Genomic DNA, 19,197 nt, shown 5'->3' with positions numbered 1-19,197 from the left:
TGCGCACACAGTCAGAGAAGGCCAAAAGGGACCAATGTGATCCTTTACAGACCAGCTCTATAACACAGGACTTGCCTGAATTTGTTTGAACTAGAGCCTCTCTTTTAGAAAAGCATACAACCTCGATTTAAAAATTGCTAATGACAGAGAATCCAGCACAACCCTTGGTAAGTTCTCTCAATGGTTCCTTACCCTCACTGTTAAAAACCTGCATCTTTTCCTACTCTGAGTTTGTCTGGCTTCAAATTCTAACCACTAGATCTTGTTATACCTTTGTCTGTTAGATTGAATAAGCCCATTAATACATGAGAAACAAAAATGTGATCATGTACATACTGTACCAATACAAAAACCTTTTGATATTATGTTTGCAATGCATGCTGAAAAGCAGCAATAATAAGGCACCATTAAAGCGGAAACAGTGGATACGCTCAACATAGCAGGGAACTTTGTGAGTGGCAGAGGTCAATGAAGACAGATCTGGAATTTCTCACCAAGTGGCTGCAGCTTTATTAATTCCATAAACACAGTAACTTCTCGGGGCCACCTGTCCTGGCAACACTGAAAAGGGGAAAGGTCAACAGATTCTCTGTCACCTGCCTCCCCATTTTTGATGTTCAAATCACAAGCATCAAAGCCACAAGGCTTACCAACTGCTTACAATCAAGGCTTTGTCAGAGCCTGCATTTCCCCCAAGGCCTTATCATGGCCTGCAACTCAGAATAGCCTACTTCCCTGAAACCCTCCTTGCCTCCTAGAATGGGTCAGGCTTGCCACAAATCCAACCCCTTTTTCTGAGAAAGGTGTACTGATACCGAAGTCTTAGGGAAAGAGGAAACTTCCCCACAGCCACCTGACCTCTATGGGTTTGCAACACCAACCTGCAAATCAATACCTACCTAAGTGGAAATGGCAGGGGGGGAGGAGGGGAAGGGAAAGAGTTGATCTTTGGGTCAGGAACTGTTTTCTCCTGTTCTGTGTTTGTACAATGTCAAGCACCATGCAGTCCTGGTCCAGAACTAAGGCTTTTAAGTGCTATGATATTATCAAAGATAATTTCCAATGGAGGGCACAGAAGGAAGGGGCCCTCTTGTGGCTTGCTCGATAGTATCAACTTCCCTATGCCCAAGCCAGCCAACTCAAAAAACCTGTTGCAGGGACAAGGGGCTATCCAGTGAGATCCATCCTCACTGCCCCATTGGCTGATTGCTGCAACAAGGAAACCCAGGAGGTATGTTAGAGGCTAACAAATTTATTTGGGCATAAGCTTTCTTGGGCTAGAACCCACTTCATCGGATGCATGGAGTGAAAATACAGGAGCAGGTATAAATACATGAAAGGATGGGGGGTTGCTTTACCAAGCGTGAGGTCAGTCTAACAAGTTAGATCAATTAACATCAGGATACCAAGGGAGGAAAAATAACTTTTGAAGTAGTAAGAGAGTGACCCATTACACACAGTTGACAAGAAGGTGTGAGTAACAGTACGGAGAAAATTAGTATTGGGGAAATTAAGTTTTGGTTTTTGTAATGACCCAACTACTCCCAGTCTCTATTCAGGCCTAATCTGATGGTATCCAGGTTGCAAATTAATTCCAGTTCCGCAGCTTCACGTTGGAGTCTGTTTTTGAAGATTTTTTTGTTGAAGAATTGCCACTTTAAGTCTGCTATTGAGTGACCAGAGAGGTTGAAGTGTTCTCCTGCTGGTTTTTGAATGTTATGATTCCTGATGTCAGATTTGTGTCCATTTATTCTTTTGTGTAAAGACTGTCCGGTTTGGCCAACGTACATGGCAGAGGAGCATTGCTGGCACATGATGGCATATATCACATTGGTAGATGTCCATCCTTTCATGTATTTATACCTGTCCCTGTATTTTCACTCCATGTACCCGATGAAGTGGGTTCTAGCCCACGAAAGCTTAGCCCAAATAAATTTGTTAGTCTCTAAGGTGCCACAAGGACTCCTCGTTGTTTTTGCTGATACAGACTAATACAGCTACCCCTCTGAAACAAGGAGGTATGGACTGCCCTCTAGGTCCCAGCTCACAATCCTATACTGGGTTAACATCAGCATGCCTTAAGAAAGTTGTTGAGACTATTTTCATCCCCTAAAAATAGTATCTGAAATGAAAACTTCATGCTATGTTTTCTTGAAGTGTTTAAAGCACTAGAATAAACTGAGCACAAGAAGTTATTATCCTGTTCATACAGTGTTCCCAGAATAGTAAAAGGTGTTGCAAAAAAGAGCAGGAAGAAGAGGAGGGACTGTTTTTGCAGACTGCAGATCCAAATATAAATAAGTCCTAGGTGGAATGTAATTATCCATCACAAGAGATAACCTTGCTTTTGCAAAAACTGACATGGAATTAGGACGTCCTCCTTATTCTTTGTCCAGAAGACACCTCCCACATAATATACAAAGGGGACCACCTACTGACCCATCAATTATGAGTTACCATGGTCTTCCATCCAAATATTGCCTAGGTATGGCCCTGGTAAGCTTTAGAAATTACTATTATTGATTTGCTAAAATCAGATGAGATAACACCTCACATTGGAAAGGCTGCAAAACAGAAAGTCAGTTTCACCAGTAGTATCTGGCCTCAGAAAATAAAATGAGTTTTGACTGGGTTTAACCAAAAAAGGCACTTTCCTACAAAATCATGTATGAAGGGACTCTCACATAATTCAACCATGCTGCAACGGTATTTGTAAGCAAGTAAAAACTACAAGTTTCCAGAGGAGTGCCTTTACTCAGTCTATCAGGAAAGATTTTTACTCCAAAGGGATATGTTCCAATTACACAGTTGCTGGTTGCAGCCGAAGTGTCACCATATGCTGAAAGAAGAAAAATCCACTCTCTTTAATACTATTATGGAAATATTTGGAGTAGCTCAAGAATGAAGAAAGTTTTATATTCTCTAAGGCAACAATACAGCCAGCACAGCAATCTGACAGCATGGAAATTATTTCTTAAACTTCTGGAGGAAAAAAAAACCAATGTGCATGTCAATCTGCATCTTTATCGTCCTCTCTCAACCTCTTTTGTTTGCTGGTTATATTTCAATATATTTTAGCAGACAGACACTACCAAAACTGAAATTATAGTTTATTGGCTAAGTCCATCTTTTAGGAGCCACACTTTTGCAGAACAGTTTAACACATATGGCATGATTTTCAGAGGAGCTGAGCACCCTGACTGCCACTGACTTTATCTGGAATCTCAGGCGCTTGGTCTTTCTGACGAATCAGACTCACTAACTGCTCTTTGCTTACTTCTGTGCTTGTGAGCCCATAATGCAGCTACAGCTAGAGATACTGCATTGCCCTTCAGGACCCTATCAAAATGTATTAAGGAGTGCAACAAACTCCAAAGAGGTTTAAATATCTTAAGGAGTGACAGTTCTGCAAGATCTCTATTTTAAAAACTATATATATATTTTATATATATATATATTAATATTCACACACACACACCCCATAATTCAAAATATTACATACTGACACATTATATAAAAGAGACAATTACCGCAGTCAGTCCATAGACTCATTTAAATGCACTAATACAAACTTTTGATCACAAAATCTCAGTAACAGCAAGACACTAAAATTATGCTAAGCCATGAGCAAATTCTGGAAAAAATTTTTAAGAGAACTGTGTGCGCATATAAATATAAAGAATTTTATCTGATTCATATGGGAAAAATAAACACATAAACCTTGACTTAAGCCATGTGTCTAGTCACTGTAAAGTATGGCAAAAGTGCATGAGGTTAGTCACTGACCCAAATGTTCTCCAGTGGCCGTTGTAGGCGCAATAGGGTGAATTAAGGATGAAGAAATTAGTTAAGTTTTCTCTACATTCTAAAAACAAAAATCAAGACAGTAAATGCTAACATGTATTAATACAAGAATATCCAACTGAAACTAACAAGAGCACCGTTACAAGTTACAAAGCCCATTAAGAATCATGGACATTTTTTTAGTATCCATTTGCACTTCTACAGCACTTTCCATCTCATGGTCTCAAAGTATTTTACAAACAATACATTAAACCTCAATCTGTGAGGTAGGCAATTTTTATGCACCCCCATTTTACAAATGACAAAATTGAGGCACAGGAAGACAAAGGCCACACAGGGAGTTCGTCACAGCCAGGAACAGAAACCACTCATCATAAATCCCAGTCCTGTGTTTTAACCACTAGCCCGATACTTCTTTCCTGCTACAAAAATAAGCACCAAAAAGTTAAACGCCAAAATGCTTCCCTGAACTACAAGTCCACATAAAAGATTAAGTACCAATCAAAATGTATTCCTCTTATCTAAGAATATCTGTATGTACACAAAGATATAGCTTTAATACAGTATACATTTATTTTATAACTCAGTCATTTCTTTGCTTCAGCATAAACTAAAAATCCACCATTTAAAATGAGGTTGATAAAATACTACCACCAAATTCAAATGAATTCAATTTTTATTTAAAAAAAATATTTCCTCCTATGATGAATGAGAATTTGTAGTTTATGGTAAATTATTCACTTCCTTTATTATCACAGCTCTGTGCAGTGAGAAAAACAAGATGCTAAATTCACCTTTTCATTCCTGAGCATCTTTCTGCTCTAGGGCTCAGTACCCAGAAAGAGATCTAGCAAGAGGGACTCAATGGGGTATTAAAAGAGCTCTGTAGAGAAACGCAGCTGCAGACCTGGAAATGCTGTTTGCCTCAGCACATCAGCAGAAAGTTTTTAGTGTCTCAGCTCATTCTGTAAGGGGCACACTAACAGCTAGAAAGAACACCACTCTGCATATCACTACTGCATATATCAGAACAGAAGAAATGTTCCATGTGCTAGATACTAAAAGGCTGGAGAACTCCCTGAGCTGTTTGCTGGGCATCCATTTTTCCTTTTGGAAAAATAAAACATCTTTTCTACATCTGAAAAATGCAGCGTGTTCTGAGCCAGGTCTCAAGTTGAGAACTGGAGTGAAATCTAAAGAAAAAAGAAATACATATCCACCACAGCTGCCAAAAGAGGGAAACGGGCAGCTGCTTCAGTGGTTAATGTATTAGCTGCTCACGGCTAAAGACCTGGGTTTAAGTGCACAAGTGAGATCATCTGACTCCTCAAAAGAGCTTTTACCATATTGCAAAACTATCCTGCAGGTCATGAGGATGAGCAAGATCTGAACAGACTCAGAATTGGAACTAAGTGATTCAAGGGATCAAATTCGGGTGTGCTATTGTTGCCGATGCACACGATGCTCGAATGCAGCAAAATCTATTGTAAAATCCGCCAATTCACAAACACTGAATTAAGTATAAACAGATCCAAAAAAACTCCTCCGATTCATCTCTTCCGTATTTTTCATTTTAAAACAAGTTACAGGAACCCGCAATATTTTCATATTGTTAAAAACAAAACAACAGAGTTAAACATAGCTGTAAATGTAGATAGTAACCTACTGGTAATTTCAACACAAGACAAAGGCCCCTGAGAGAAATCAATACTATTTTAACCTTATGTTAATTCTAACCACACCAAACTATTGCTTTCATTTGCTTTACATTGACTTTAAATACTAAAACGTTTCATGCAAAAGTCTCAATATTTAGTCTTAATGCTCCAGCATCCTAGAAATAGTCAATGTACACTAAATCCAAACCTTGGCTCCCATTTTCCTAACAGCATTTGTATGCTGTTAGATAGGGAAACCCAAAATGCCCTCCAATCACCAATACTCGCACTTTTCTCCACATAATGTTCTCTTTCCCTTATTGTCATTCCTCTTGCAATTTCCTCAGTATACACCATAGAACCCAAAGGTAAGTAAAGAGATGGAAGAGGAAAGAGAACTCTTTTTTTGGAGGGGCAGGAGTGGGATGGCGTCAAGGGAAGAGATTAACTGCTCTGAAATTATTATTTTTTTTGTGTGGGGGGAGCTCTTTCTGACTGGTCTTCACGTCCTACGGCTCACAACACCCCTGCCCCTCAAGGAGAATTGTAATTCCTATCAGATACTTTTTAAGCCAATTTCCACCACCCCAAGAAAGGAATGAAAATGGGAAGAAAACTCTTGCTACAGAAACTAAAATGTACTGTACACTTGGAAGCCAAATTGTATCAGTCGAGCACAATTACAATAATAACAGGAAGGCGCTCTGTTTATTCCACAGAAAGGGAAAAAAAGGACCCAATACAGTATATGAAATCTGACACAAAAGAAACTGATGTAACAAAGCAGTATCCATAGCAACAACAACTTAATATTTCAGTCCTCTTCAGCTGCAGTGGATTAAATATAATGACAAGATGTTCCCTTTGAAAAGTAACCTGTTGCCATGGAAACATTGTATTCTATGAAGTAAACAGGGGCTGGACAGAAAGGAGATGGAAGCCTGCAACTGAATATCAAAAAGGCAGAAGTATCAGTAGCAGAGCAGGGCAAAGCACTAGCAGTCTCTAATCCAGGAGAGGCTTGTTCGGAACAGCTAGGAGATGTTCACTTGAATAAAGCATTGTCCTTTCAATCCTAATGCAATCGGGGATTGGAGGGTTCAAGGCCAACGAGTGCCCTTGAAAGAAGCAGTTAAGGGGTGAGGATGAGAAAGAAAAAGAGGCGGTAGGACAGGATGGAGCAAAGCTTTAATGCACTAGGTTTAAAAATAAGTATTTTTTGTTTGTAGGTCAGGCTTTTTTGTGATCTAGGTTCATATCTAACTTTGCTCACAACAGAAATTAGTTTAGCCCATTTGGTTTAGTCACTTGTCTATTTATCTGCAGCAACAAACCAGCATCCCATTAGTAGAGTTTGCCAAGACTGATGGTTTCTGCTCAAGGAAACGACATCATTGCAGAACAGCAGGGAGTTTTTCCTGCCAGGACTGAAAGGCCTTAGTAGAACTGTTGTGGTCTGGGGACTGCGATAGGGAGGGGTGTTTAAGAGCAAGCCTGAAGTGCACTGGAAGAGCTAGGAGGTCAGACTCAAGGATTGAAGAGCAAAGGTGTTGCAAGTCACAACTGAAGTGTATTGTCAGTGTTGCGCAGGGCTCAGGTCAGGACTCTTGGGGGTGACGTGCAATTTTGAGGAAGCAAGTACAGCACTTCCCTGCACTGCCCAATTCTTCTGGCATCATTAAAGTACATGAGAGCCTGAAACTCAAAGCTGATGTTTAGACCCAGTGCTACTGGCAGTTGTTATTCCTTTGTTTCTATTCTGCCAGTAAAGAGAGGAAATACACGGGATTGACCTTGGGGGGCCATGAGTAAGGTGCATGATGTTCAGACATGCTTACTCAGATACTGTCTCATCTAGCAATAAAGAATTTAATATATCATTATGTGAGAAACATATGATGCAACAATTGTACACTTTTATACCAGATTATGAGCATGGAGAGAAAGGTGGGGATCTTAGTATCTAATTCAGTGGACATCAGCAGCTCATTTCTCTGCACAATGCACCCAAAGGCTCATTTATGTTTTGCTGCAGTCACCATCCATACTATTACCAAATTCTCTCCAAGATGCACCCTCAAGGACTAATTCCGTTGGGTACCCAGAAAAGTGCCTCCTACCAACAGTAGTTAGGAGCCTTTGTGCCAATAAAAAAAAAAAAAATTTTTTTTTTTTTTTTTTAAAAGAACCAAACCAATTTATAAGCCAGCATCCTAGGCCGCCCTTGAGGATTAAGTCTGTCTCCTGTTTGGCAGAATCTTCTCTGATTATTCTATACTGAGATTTATAATTAACCAGATTGAAACTGAAGCAGAAAGGGGATTCAAGCAGACTTTAAATGCTGCATCCACAATGCACCTTTCCAAAAATCTTTTTTGCTCTCCTCTTGGGAGGTCTCTGGGAATATTTTTAGACACCTGCTCGCCACAGACTGCTTTCCAGTGCAACCTATACGCATCACTAAGCCAAAAGATCACAGTGCACGGGAAAACCTTCAGAAAGCAAAGAAAAAACTCTGGCAGCCTGAGAAGAAGCAGATCTCTGGGTCCGGAAAGAAAAGATCCTGCAAGAAGAAAACTCTGAGTAAGTGTACAAATACCAGAAGTTGAGTCCAGAAGAAGTTTAACACAAAGAAACAGAGCAACTTGGAATTTACATTAATTGATACTAGTACTCATGGTGAAAGGTAAAGTAAAGGCTAGAAACTAGCTAAGTAACAATATAAAGCATAGGAATATAGGAGCAAAATTCTACATGGATTTCTTGCACCTTTCACTGAAGCATCTGAACTGGCCACTATCACAGACAGGATAGTAGGCTAGATGGACAACTGGTATGATGAACTATGGCAATTGTTCATTTGTGCTAAATTTGTACAATCTGAGAAGAAGTGACAGGGAGGAATTCCTCAGGAGGGAGTGAAAGTTTTTGAAATGTTTGTCATTTGGTACAAGTGGTTCATTCTTGAGGCAAAAAATTTGCTCTTCAGAAATATTTATAAGTAATCTCAGGCAGGGATGAGCTTGCAGTAACAAGAGGGGAGATTCCATTGGACAGGAAAATTATCCCTGTTTCCCTTCAAAGGGGTGACATAATTTTAACAAGAAGCTAACAAGAGTCCAGGAATGCAACCAGTATATCATTCAAGAGGACACATCATAGAATAGTACTCTCTCCTATTTTGTATTGTGCATCTATAAAAAAGGATTCAAAATTTTCTTTACCATACCCCACACCCCAAAGAGCACACCATACCACCAACACACTTAAGAACATAAAAGACAACAAAGCTTGATGAACACTTCTTCCTGTTCAGCACTAACTGGCTTACTAGTCTTCATCACCGCACTTCCGAATTTCAAACACTTCACAGCAGCGCATGGCAGTGGTTTTTTGTTGGTGGTGGTGGTTTGTTTCTTTGTTTTGCCTTAGAAAATTCAAACTTAAAAGGAACACCATCAGCTAGATTAAGACCCCAATTTTTACTCTGGAATAAAAAATAGTGTGAATGTAGAAGCGGTGAGCACAGCATGAATGTACAAAACAATGCGATTAGAAGAGATTTTGTGAATGATTAATTTATATTAACATATAATAATATTGCAATTGACTTTTTTTTTTAAAACACAAAACTGAAACATTCACAAATTTGGAAGCTCAAGTGATACAGAATTAGGACTCCAGATTTTAAGATGAGTCGGGATCATTATGATCAGTCTGACCTCTCGCATAAGCCAGGCCACAGTTATGGGTGAGACAGTGCTTTTCATTAGAAAGACATGCAATGTTGTTTTAAAAGACTTCAAGGGGTGGCGAATCCACCACAAAACTTGGTAACTTGCTCCAATGCTTAATTTTCATCACTGTTAAAAATTTGCACCAAATTTCTGGTTTGAATGTGTCTAGCTTCAGCTTCCAGCTACTGGATCTTGGTATGTCTTCATGCTGTAAGATTTAAGATCCCTTCCTCTATTAGAAATCTCCTTTTCACATATAGGATAGAACCAGAAAATGAAAGTGACTAAAATCTGACTATAAACAAGGATAACAATTTATGTTGAATTTTTTTAATACCCTGTTTTTTAACAAATGTATTTGGCAAAATAATGCAAGAGTAACTTTGGTTTTGAGTCAAACATATTATTTATAAAAAAGTTTCGGGATTAGTTAAAAATGGAATGGATTTTGCAATTACTAAATCTAATGCAGGAATGAGCAAACGTGTAGCAACAGTTGTATCTTCAGCGCAAGTTCCATCCTGTTCACTGCTTTAGGAATCAAAACATGAAGGAAGTGGAAGAAGGAACATCCCACATCCACACAGTTCTTTGAAGAGGCAAGAAGCTGGAAAGTTTCCTAAGCCAGCAGGGGAAACAGCTTCTTATTAGGGGTATCAGCAAGGACATGAAGTTCCAGTAGAGGTTGGGTTTATTCCTGAATCAGATTTACATTTGGGGTAGAAAGTTGCTTTAGTCCTAAAAATACTCTCCTCAACTATAAACAAAAGTGTAACTGACAGATCCACTTCCATTGTCAGAAATGAGTGAAATGCAAAAATAAAACCATCAGCATAAATGATTAAAAGTAATTGAGATTGTAAACATTTCTTCAGTATTAATCTAAGACTGCCTTTATCTGTGTTGCTAGTATTCTGCTTGCAAGTATGAGTCATTTTATATAGTTTCCTTTTACCAATCTTTACTTTATATTAAATGGTATTTTACTCTCTTCAAAATTAGTACTGCAAACATAGGCAATCTCATGAACTGACTGGAAAAGTGGACTAGTTTTACTGTAGATTCTGTATGGATTTCTGCCATCCTTGTAGCTGATAGAGACAGTTTTTTTAATTGCTGTAACAATCAGTCTGGAAAAATATATAGTTAATGTAGCAACTGCTGCTAATGTGGATGCAGTTATACCAGGTTAAAGGTGTTTACATCATTATAATTTTTAAATGGTTAATGTTCAACATCTCTGCACATCCTGAAACAGAGGTCCCCTAAAATATGTGTGCGCACACATGGAGGTGACCATAATTCCCTCGGCTGGAACTGTGAGCAGTCTATCAGTTGAATTCTGCATTGTTATAACATTGTTCCCAAGAGCTGATTTGGTGATCTACTGCCAGAGTTCTGTCATGTTGTCCATGAGACAAAGGTTCAATTTTCAGTCCTGGTCCTGCTCACTGGGCCAGTGGGGACTGCAGCAGATGTAGAAGCAGCCTCAAAGGAACTGGATGGTAGAGGAGATGTCTGGCATCACCCAAAAGCAAACACCTCTGACCATTGAGGGGGTATGGGCAGGCTCCCCCTTGGCCTGAAGGAAGACAATGGGGATGCAAGTCTTGAACTACGGGAAGTATCAAGCAAGACATAAGGGATTGTCAACACAGCAACGCTGATGGGGAGGGACAAGTCTTCTAACTAAAAACAAATTGCAACTTTCTGAGAAACAAAGCTGTAGGTATAATCTTACTGACTAAATGTCACCAACTCAACATAGAATCATAGAATATCAGGGTTGGAAGGGACCTCAGGAGATCATCTAGTCCAACCCCTTGCTCAAAGCAGGACCAATCCCCAATTATTGCCCCACATCCCTAAATAGCCCCCTCAAGGACTGAACTCACAACCCTGGGTTAGGCTGGCCAATGCTCAAACCACTGAACTATCCCTCCACCCTATTGAACCAAGCCTATTAAAAAAATCTGGAACTACAATACCTGGCAATGAAATCTGTCTGTGGTACCCAGTGCACACGCGGCCCTACACACACTTACATTTTCAAACTGATTTTACAAACACTGGCCTTTGGGGCAGGAACTGCCCTTTACTTTATGTCTGTATAGTGCCTAGCATAATAGGCCACCAACTTAGGTAAGGCCTCCAGACACCTCTGCAATGTAAGAGTTTTGCACCACCCCTCCCTCTCACCCGCATTTTGCTGAAGGGAATCACCTGCATTTTGCTGAAGGGAAGCAGACACCAAGGGGTTAACTGACTTGTCCAAGACCACACAGTCAGTGGCAGAGATGGCTCTTTGGAGTTTCTAGCTCCCAGCCCCAAGCTCACTCCATCAAAGCATGCCAGCTGCTATACCTAGACACAAACCTAACAGGAACGCTGTTCATCCTAGATTGGCTGTCTCTCCTCCTACAACAGGATAACCAGTTTAGAAATCTGCATGAGTGTGTATGCACATGGTGGCTGAAAAAGCAAGGGAGAAATCAAGGGCTCAGTTCTTCTACTTTTCTGTGTAGCATGAAACACAGCATTAGAGAAGAGTATTTTATATCAGCAATGCTACATGATAAAGCATTCCTAGAAAACAGTCATATGTAAGCTGTCTGGGGCAGAGACCATCTTAGTCTGTTTGTACAGCAACACAAGGAGCTATCCTCTGACTGGGGCTTCTGGGTGCTAATGCAAGAAATAAATATTATGTACAAGAATTTTACCGTGTGCAAGTTATTACAAAGACTGAATGGTTTAGCATTTCATGCTTTTTAAGTGGTATTTTTTGTTTTCCAAATGTAATATTTTTGTCTGACAAATATGTTTTGTTATGACCTGGAGGGGTGTTAATTTTTTCCACCTCCACTATTTTAAATTAACCTGATACGTCACAAAAATAAATATCACGGTGCTTTTATTTCTGAGCCAGAATACAGTATCTTTTAAAACCCCCTTTTATTTTTAAAGATCTGTGACACATGTAGTGCTTGGAAAATGTGCTGGACAGACATCCCTGGAGAACAAAAGCCTGTTTATCCCCAGGATAGGAATGGCACAAACACTGTGGGTGCAACCAGTGTGCAGCACTACCTCACCAACATACCTTACCCCTGACCCGAGGGACCCACCCACTAGGAGTAAGCAAACATAGGCTCACACTAACCAATCTGTCTGTACCTAGAAAACAGTGTTTTGGGGGAGCCCAACACACAACTTTTCAGCAACCTTTTAAGAACACATCCCCTCTCTACACACAAAAAAAGAACAAAGAATATTAAGAATCACTCATGTTACCATACTGGCATAATATACAACCCCAGACACTGACAAATCAGCAACAGCCCACATTTAGCTAAACAGCCTCGGCTTTATTTCACGCTCAACGACTACTCAAAGATATGGAGGCACAACATTTTAGGAGCTATGGTGTTCACTGGACTGATCTGGCCTGGGTGAGAGGATAACTCAACAGTTATGGCTCATTCACTAATTGGACTCTGATGAGGCTGGCAAACAGGCTGCCAGTGCCAATGCTGTGCCAGTGTTTGCCATGTATGTACCTACTTACTTTTAACCTCCAGGCCGCTGAACTGTCAGCATAGGCTGGAACTGAACTGGCAGCCTCCAGGTAAAAGGCTGTATACGTTCCATTACCAGTGCTCTGAGCCATCCTGTCACCCTAGAACTCAGTACTCCAACAACTGGCAGACAAGTTATTCTGAATCAAGAACTACAGTAAAGTGGCGAAGTCTATCATATCAGCAATCCGATTGGCTAGGCCATGCTCGGTATGAGACCAGCACTGACTATTTCATTCATCACTGCACAAGCTCAGCTGGTTCTCTGAGCAAAACAGCACTGCAGAATCAAGTTTCCTTTTGCTCATTTAACTTAACAAACATAGCCCCCCAAATCCTGTTTATAATCAGCAATGACAACTTATTCACGGTTTTTCCTAGTCAGGCACTGACCTAAAAAAACCAGTCACCACACATTTATTCGGCTTGCTTGAGCCGCTTCTATGCCAATTTGCATGCAGTGGGTCGGGGAGACAGAAAGGGGGAAATGGCATCTATTTTATATGGTCATCCGGTCTGAATTCTTACAGATGCTACTTTGGCCCACTCCAACAGATGCGGGTATAGCTTATACAGCTGTTACATGATAAGCGTCTCTTAATGAAGATTTCTAATACAGTCTGCCAACATTGCCACATTTTAGACACACGTTTGTTGCCTACAGCTGTGACAGGCAAGCAGAACTGTGCTATTTGCTTCCCGATACTTACAAAATTATCACCAGAACGATCACTCGTCCTGGGAAACAGGTTCTCAATCAAAACAATCTCCACCCACCTCCAAAGCAACCAATGGCTGCGGATCTACGACCCTCCCTGAAACATTATCTAAACACAGTCTCTTGCAGGCCCCACCATTTCCTTACAGCCACATAGGCACCCCTGCATCCTGGCTCTGCAGCTCCCTGCAGACATGCCGGAGGCTGGGCATGCGGAGAGAGCCACTGAAATTAAAACTGCATCATGGGGGGGGGGGGGGGGGACACAACAACCCACGCAGCTTCAACGCTTTGCGACATGCATCCCCCAGCCAGCCGATTCTGTCGGCACCCTGCTTTCCTGCCCCATACAAACCGCTGCACAGCCGGGCTGAGGTGATTACGAGGTTCTGAGGCGCAGGCAAGGAGGATGGAAATGGTTTCAGACCCCTTTCAGAAGCCGCAAAACAGGAGCAAAGAAAAGCATGGTTTTCTAGGTGAGGCCAGAGGGCTGTAGCCTACCTGCAGGGGCTGCCTGGATCATCCATGACTCTCACAGGCTCTGGTGGGTCTAGCTGTACTCCCGGACCCCTACTTACGGGGGGGGGGACTCTGCCTTTTGCTACTCTAACCACTCAAAATGGAGGCACATGCAAGCCTGGGAGACCTCGGCGAGCTTTCACTGAGCTTGTGCTGTGACCTAAGCCTGCACGCAGAACGCAGAAACTTCGCCCTCGGACTGACAGGACTGAGCATGTGCTGTGACCCGCCCTCCTCATCCCCCCCACACGCGCCCGCCGCGCAAGCAATCGCCGCCCGGCCGCTTCCGTAAATAAACCGCCCGCCCTCGCGCGCGCGCGCGCGCGCGGGCTCGGCCGCGGCCGCGCGCCCAGCTGGCGTGCCGGGGAGGGGGCCGCCGCCGCCGCGCGGGCTCCGTCCCCCGCGTGTTTCCGGGTGTGCGCGGGGCCGGTCTCCGCGGCAACCCGCAGCCCCTGCCGCGGGGCGCGCCTGCGGCCCACGCCCCAAGGGCGGCGACCCTGACTCGGGGTTCAGCAGCCGCCGGGAGCAGGGGCCACCGCTCCTGTGCCAGGCAATCAACGGGGCGAGCGCCCTCCCCGAGCCTTTTCCATCCCTGCCCTTCCCCGCGGCCCCCTGAGGTACTTTTGTGCAGCTTGCCCGAGGAGGCCCCTGCGCAACACCGGGAATGGCACTGCCAGCAGCAGCGGGCGGAGGCGGGTCCGGCCCCCCTCCGCCAAGGCGAGCCCGGAGCTCGAGGGGGGGCCTGTTTCACAGTCAGGGTGCAGAGCAGCAGCCGCCGGCGCAGAAGAAAAGGAACCTTAGAGAGGAACGAAGCTATTTAGAAATGCTTTTTTTTTTAATTATTCAAAATACTTACAGGGGTAAAGCCCTAATGTGGATTCAACTATGCGGGTATGAAGGTGCTTGATAGGGGGTACTCCCTTCCTGGACAGGAATGCTTATACCTGTATAAAACCTCTCCAAAGCCGCTTACCGCATCTACACTTGCGGTGGTTGTACCACTTTAGCTAGACTGCAGGGGTGGGGAACCTACAGCCCACAGGCCAGAGCCAGCCCGCTCCTTCATTTCAGCCGACCCATGGCAAGTCTCTGCCCTGCAGGCCAGAAGCCCCGAGCCTCCTCAGCACCACCATCCCCCACCCCCACACAGGGGGCTGCGTGGCCCGCAGCTGATTTTTCCTGAGGGTCAATGGCCCCTGATAGAAAAAAGGTTCCCCACCCCTGCTATACTGGTATGTTGAAGCTGTACACAGTTCTAGTGTAGTCAAAGCCTAACTTATTATCCCCATTTCATAGATGGAAAGACAGATGCACAGGGTAAGCAAGATGCTTAAGATCATGCAGCACACTCAGTAGCAAAAACCTAGATTTGCTGACCCCAAGTCTTTTGCACTAGCCCCTGCTATAATCTCTACTTCGTGCCTTCCCAAAGGAATCCAAGCAGCACTTAACACTGTGTACATACAGGAATCTTTTCAACAATAACTGGAATGCAACTACCACTGGGGACAGGGCAATAGCAATCAGGAAAACAACCAACACAGCACCCCACACAGCAGTGAAGGAAGTAAGTAACAGGGGTTTTCCTCAGGAAACGTGGCATAGAGCCACTGAATTTTTACCATCCAAAGAAACTCAGTTATTGGGGCTTTACCCAGAAGCTAGGTCTTACCCACACAGTGAGCCTCATGAAACTCAGCGTGTGTACACCTTGGCAGAATAAAGGACTGAGATGATCCTGTGAGAATTTGAACCTGTAGTCCCAAAGAGTCTAGCCTAGTCCTTCCTACTGAAATCCTTTGAATCCATTGAAGTTAACAGTTTTATTGACTTCAGTGGGTGCAGTACCACGTCCTTCAAGGGTTACACTGTTTATTTCACTGAGAAGAGTCTTAAGTAAAACTACATGACTTTGCATCTTATTACACAATTTTATGACTTGGTTAAAAAAGATCATATACACTGATACAAAAATTCCAAGTGCATATTTTTATACAAACTACCCCAGAATCAATCTACTGTGTTATCTCAAATCAAGTAACTATGACGGTCTTTCTACATTCCACATTTGAAAATAACAACTTTGAAATGAAAATCTGATGGAAAAATTCACTGTACTTTTAAATATCTGAGTGGGGTTCTACCTCTAACTCACAAAATATATTTTAAAGATTTGCAATTAATACTTTTGGGGAGATATCCCCAAAATGTTTTGGTCTTGTTTTACTGGCTCTGCAGTCACGGTTTTGTTTAAATACAGTTACCAGAGCTGGGCCGACATCAGTAGATGACGCCAGTGCCCACCACTGGAGTAGTCTAAAAGTGAGAGAAAGGGGAACTTAGTTTGTATTTCAGCTGTCTGTTGAAAACGAAGGATGAACTTGACTAATGAACATGTTCCAAATGGTTAAAGAACCGAAGTGGTAAAGGGTTGTTTGGTTTATTTGGTTTTTAAAAAGGATCTCAGGACTACACTAGAGTCTGATCAAAAACAATTTAAAATAGTGTTCTTTTAAGCATTTTAGCTACTGTAAAGATACATCCCATCACCTCAATTATATGTAAAAAAAGTCAAAAGATCCGAGATGCAAAGCAAAAGTGCGACAAATGTTTAAAACAAGATCATTTTAACAAACTGTCCCAGATAATAGACTAGCCAAGGATAATTACCTAATACCTGTAACACAGTCTTTTCCTAGTGACTGCTTTCAAATGCAAAGACCCTGTCCCCTCCCCCTTACCATTTCGATTTCACTCCCACTACTCCCAAGTTTTGTTTCAGGACATCTATCCATTTGCCATTCTCAGCAACTTGCCATTTCAGGCTGACAGGCCCCTGCGTAGATGCTTTAATTTTTAAAAGGATAAAGAACACACATACCATAAACATCACTCCTTCAGAAAAGTTCCACAGTCTTTATATTATCTACATTTTACAGATGAAGAAACTCAGGCACAGAGACAAATGTTTTACCATGGTCATACAGGAAGTCTGTGGCAGAGCCAGAAACGGATCCTAGAGCAGTGGTCTCCCACCATTTTACACCCAACCTTTTGAATTTAAGGGCAACCCAGGATCTACCCTACCCCTTCCCCGAGGCCCCGTCCCCTCTCCAAAGCCCTGCTCACTCCATCCTCCACTCTCTCCGTTGCTTGCTCTCCCCCGTCCTCACTCACTTTCATTGGACTGGGGTAGGGGGTTGGGGGTTCGGGTGGGGTTTTCAGTGTGGGAGGACACTCTGGAGTGAACCTGGGGCAGGGGGTTGGGGTGCAAGAGGGGGTGAGGGTGCAAGTTCTGGGAGGGAGTTTGGGTGCAGGAGGGGACTCCGGACTGGGGCAGGGTGTTGGGGAGCAGGAGGGGTTACAGGGTGCTGGCTCTGGGAGGGAGTCAGCGCTGGGGCAGGGGGTTGGGGTGCAGGCTCTGGGAAGGGCAGAGTGTTGGGGTGCAGGAGGCTATACAGAGTGCTGGCTCTGGGACAGGGGTCAGGGCTGGGGCTTGGGGGACAGGCTCTGGGAGGGTCCTCAGGGTTGGGGTATGGCCTCCCACAGGGCAGCATTTACCTCTAGCGACTTCCGGTTGATGGTGCAGTGTGGCTGCCACTAAGGCAGGCTCCCTGTCTATGCTGACCCCACGCTGCTCCCGGAAGGGGCCAATTCGCCCCCCCCCACCCCGGGGTGGGGGGAGGCAAGGGGCACATGGCTCTGCACACTGCCCCTCTCTGCAAGCACCACCCCCGCAGCTCCCATTAGCCACAGCTCCCCATTCCTGGCCAATGCTTGCAGGCAGAAGCAGTGCGCGGCGAGAGACCCCTGCCCCGCCTCCGCACTGCAGGTCTGCACTGCAGCCCCGCTACACCACCAGAGATTGTGATTGACTGGGAGATCCTCTAGGATCGACCAGTCGATCATGATCGACCAGTTGGTGACCAGAGTCCTAGAGGAATGTCTGGGGCCTCCCCATCTGGCCTCCCTATGCCTGGATTACTTAAAGTGTCCAGGAAAGAACATGCCACATCAAGGACATGGCTTGCTTTAGTTTCTGCTCATGTCATTTTAACCCGCCTTGCCAAGAAGATCCTCAAGTTAGCTAACATCCAAAGAGAACTTTGAATACATACAGTTCTATATACATGCTAAGTAATAGTATTAAGTTCAGCTAGTGATCCAGGTATTTAAAACGCACCCATTACCATTGTTTGTAAAGTGATCTGAGGTCCTCTGATAGGGGGTGCTATAAAAGAGGAAACAATTTATGTTGTTCTACCAAACATGTAACGCTTTCGTAGACGCTATCACAATTATTGTTCCTGTATGGCTTTCCTCCTCTTCCAGAGAGGCAATGGCCCTGGTACATCAATGTAATTATACACATTCATCTGTAACACCTGGAGGGAAGGAGGAGATGTACGAATACAGAATGCAACACAGCACAGATAGGGAAAAAAGGGGATGACTAGCCTAGGGCTAACATGGGAGATAAGCACAACTCATTGGTTTTGAGTTGCTGCATCCTGAAAGAAAAAGGGTATGGGGTTCAGAGAGCTCTCCCTCTTTCTCTACTTCATTTCTATGGATGACAACAGGGCATGATTGCAGGAAAGACACACGGGCACATTCTGCTTGGACCAAGACCCATGTCAAGAAAAAGCACTTCCCTGATGGTGGCAGGGAGGGTGGGCATGAGAGACAAAGTCTTTCTTCTATGACAACCTTGGGTTAGAGACCCCAAGATGGTTCTCTTCTGTGTTTAGCCAGTCTGGAGAAAACCCCACTGAGTCTGAGGAGGAAAGGGGGAGCAGCTGAAACTAAGCAACAGGGGAGAAAGCTGGAGTGCCAGAAGCTTTTAACTGGATAGGAGACAGCCTACATCATACAGGGAGAGGAGAACACTCAGCTATTCAGAGGCAGCTTGGTGTAAGTGTGCTTTTATCATCATTTTAGAGTTGCAAGTAATATTGGGATCACTGAATAGATGCGATCAACGGTTAAGAGATCACAAGACGTACTATTGTAAACCGTCCCATTTGCAAGCAGGACACTATTTTTATGACCCTATCTTTGTAAGATGCTAAACCCCCTCAATTCCCACGGACATCAAGGAGAGGGGAGGGCACTCAGCACCTTGCAGGATTGTTTTTGTGCACATATCTATGGCAGGGAAATCACCCTGCCCTAATTCAAAA

The 19,197-nt window shown here is 43.4% G+C and overlaps 1 protein-coding gene across 15 annotated transcripts in view; it reads right to left on the bottom strand.

Moving 5' to 3' along the window:
- Window positions 1-19,197, bottom strand: part of RERE (arginine-glutamic acid dipeptide repeats) — a 402,477-nt gene that overhangs the window by 140,546 nt on the left and 242,734 nt on the right. Inside the window, exon 1 of one of the 15 annotated variants that reach the window (XM_073316844.1) lies at window positions 13,997-14,204. The exons of the other annotated variants lie outside the window; for them this stretch is intronic. Within the exon in view, the coding sequence (XP_073172945.1) occupies window positions 13,997-14,022 (26 nt within the window). The 5' untranslated portion in view covers window positions 14,023-14,204. Of the gene's footprint in view, window positions 1-13,996; window positions 14,205-19,197 lie in introns of those variants that run through there. 15 annotated transcript variants of the gene reach the window in all.

Source organism: Lepidochelys kempii, chromosome 18 (genome assembly GCF_965140265.1).
Source record: "Lepidochelys kempii isolate rLepKem1 chromosome 18, rLepKem1.hap2, whole genome shotgun sequence".
Classification (NCBI taxonomy): domain Eukaryota; kingdom Metazoa; phylum Chordata; order Testudines; family Cheloniidae; genus Lepidochelys; species Lepidochelys kempii.
The sequence above is the reverse complement of the archived record's forward strand: the minus strand, read 5'-3'. Positions and strand labels throughout refer to the sequence as shown.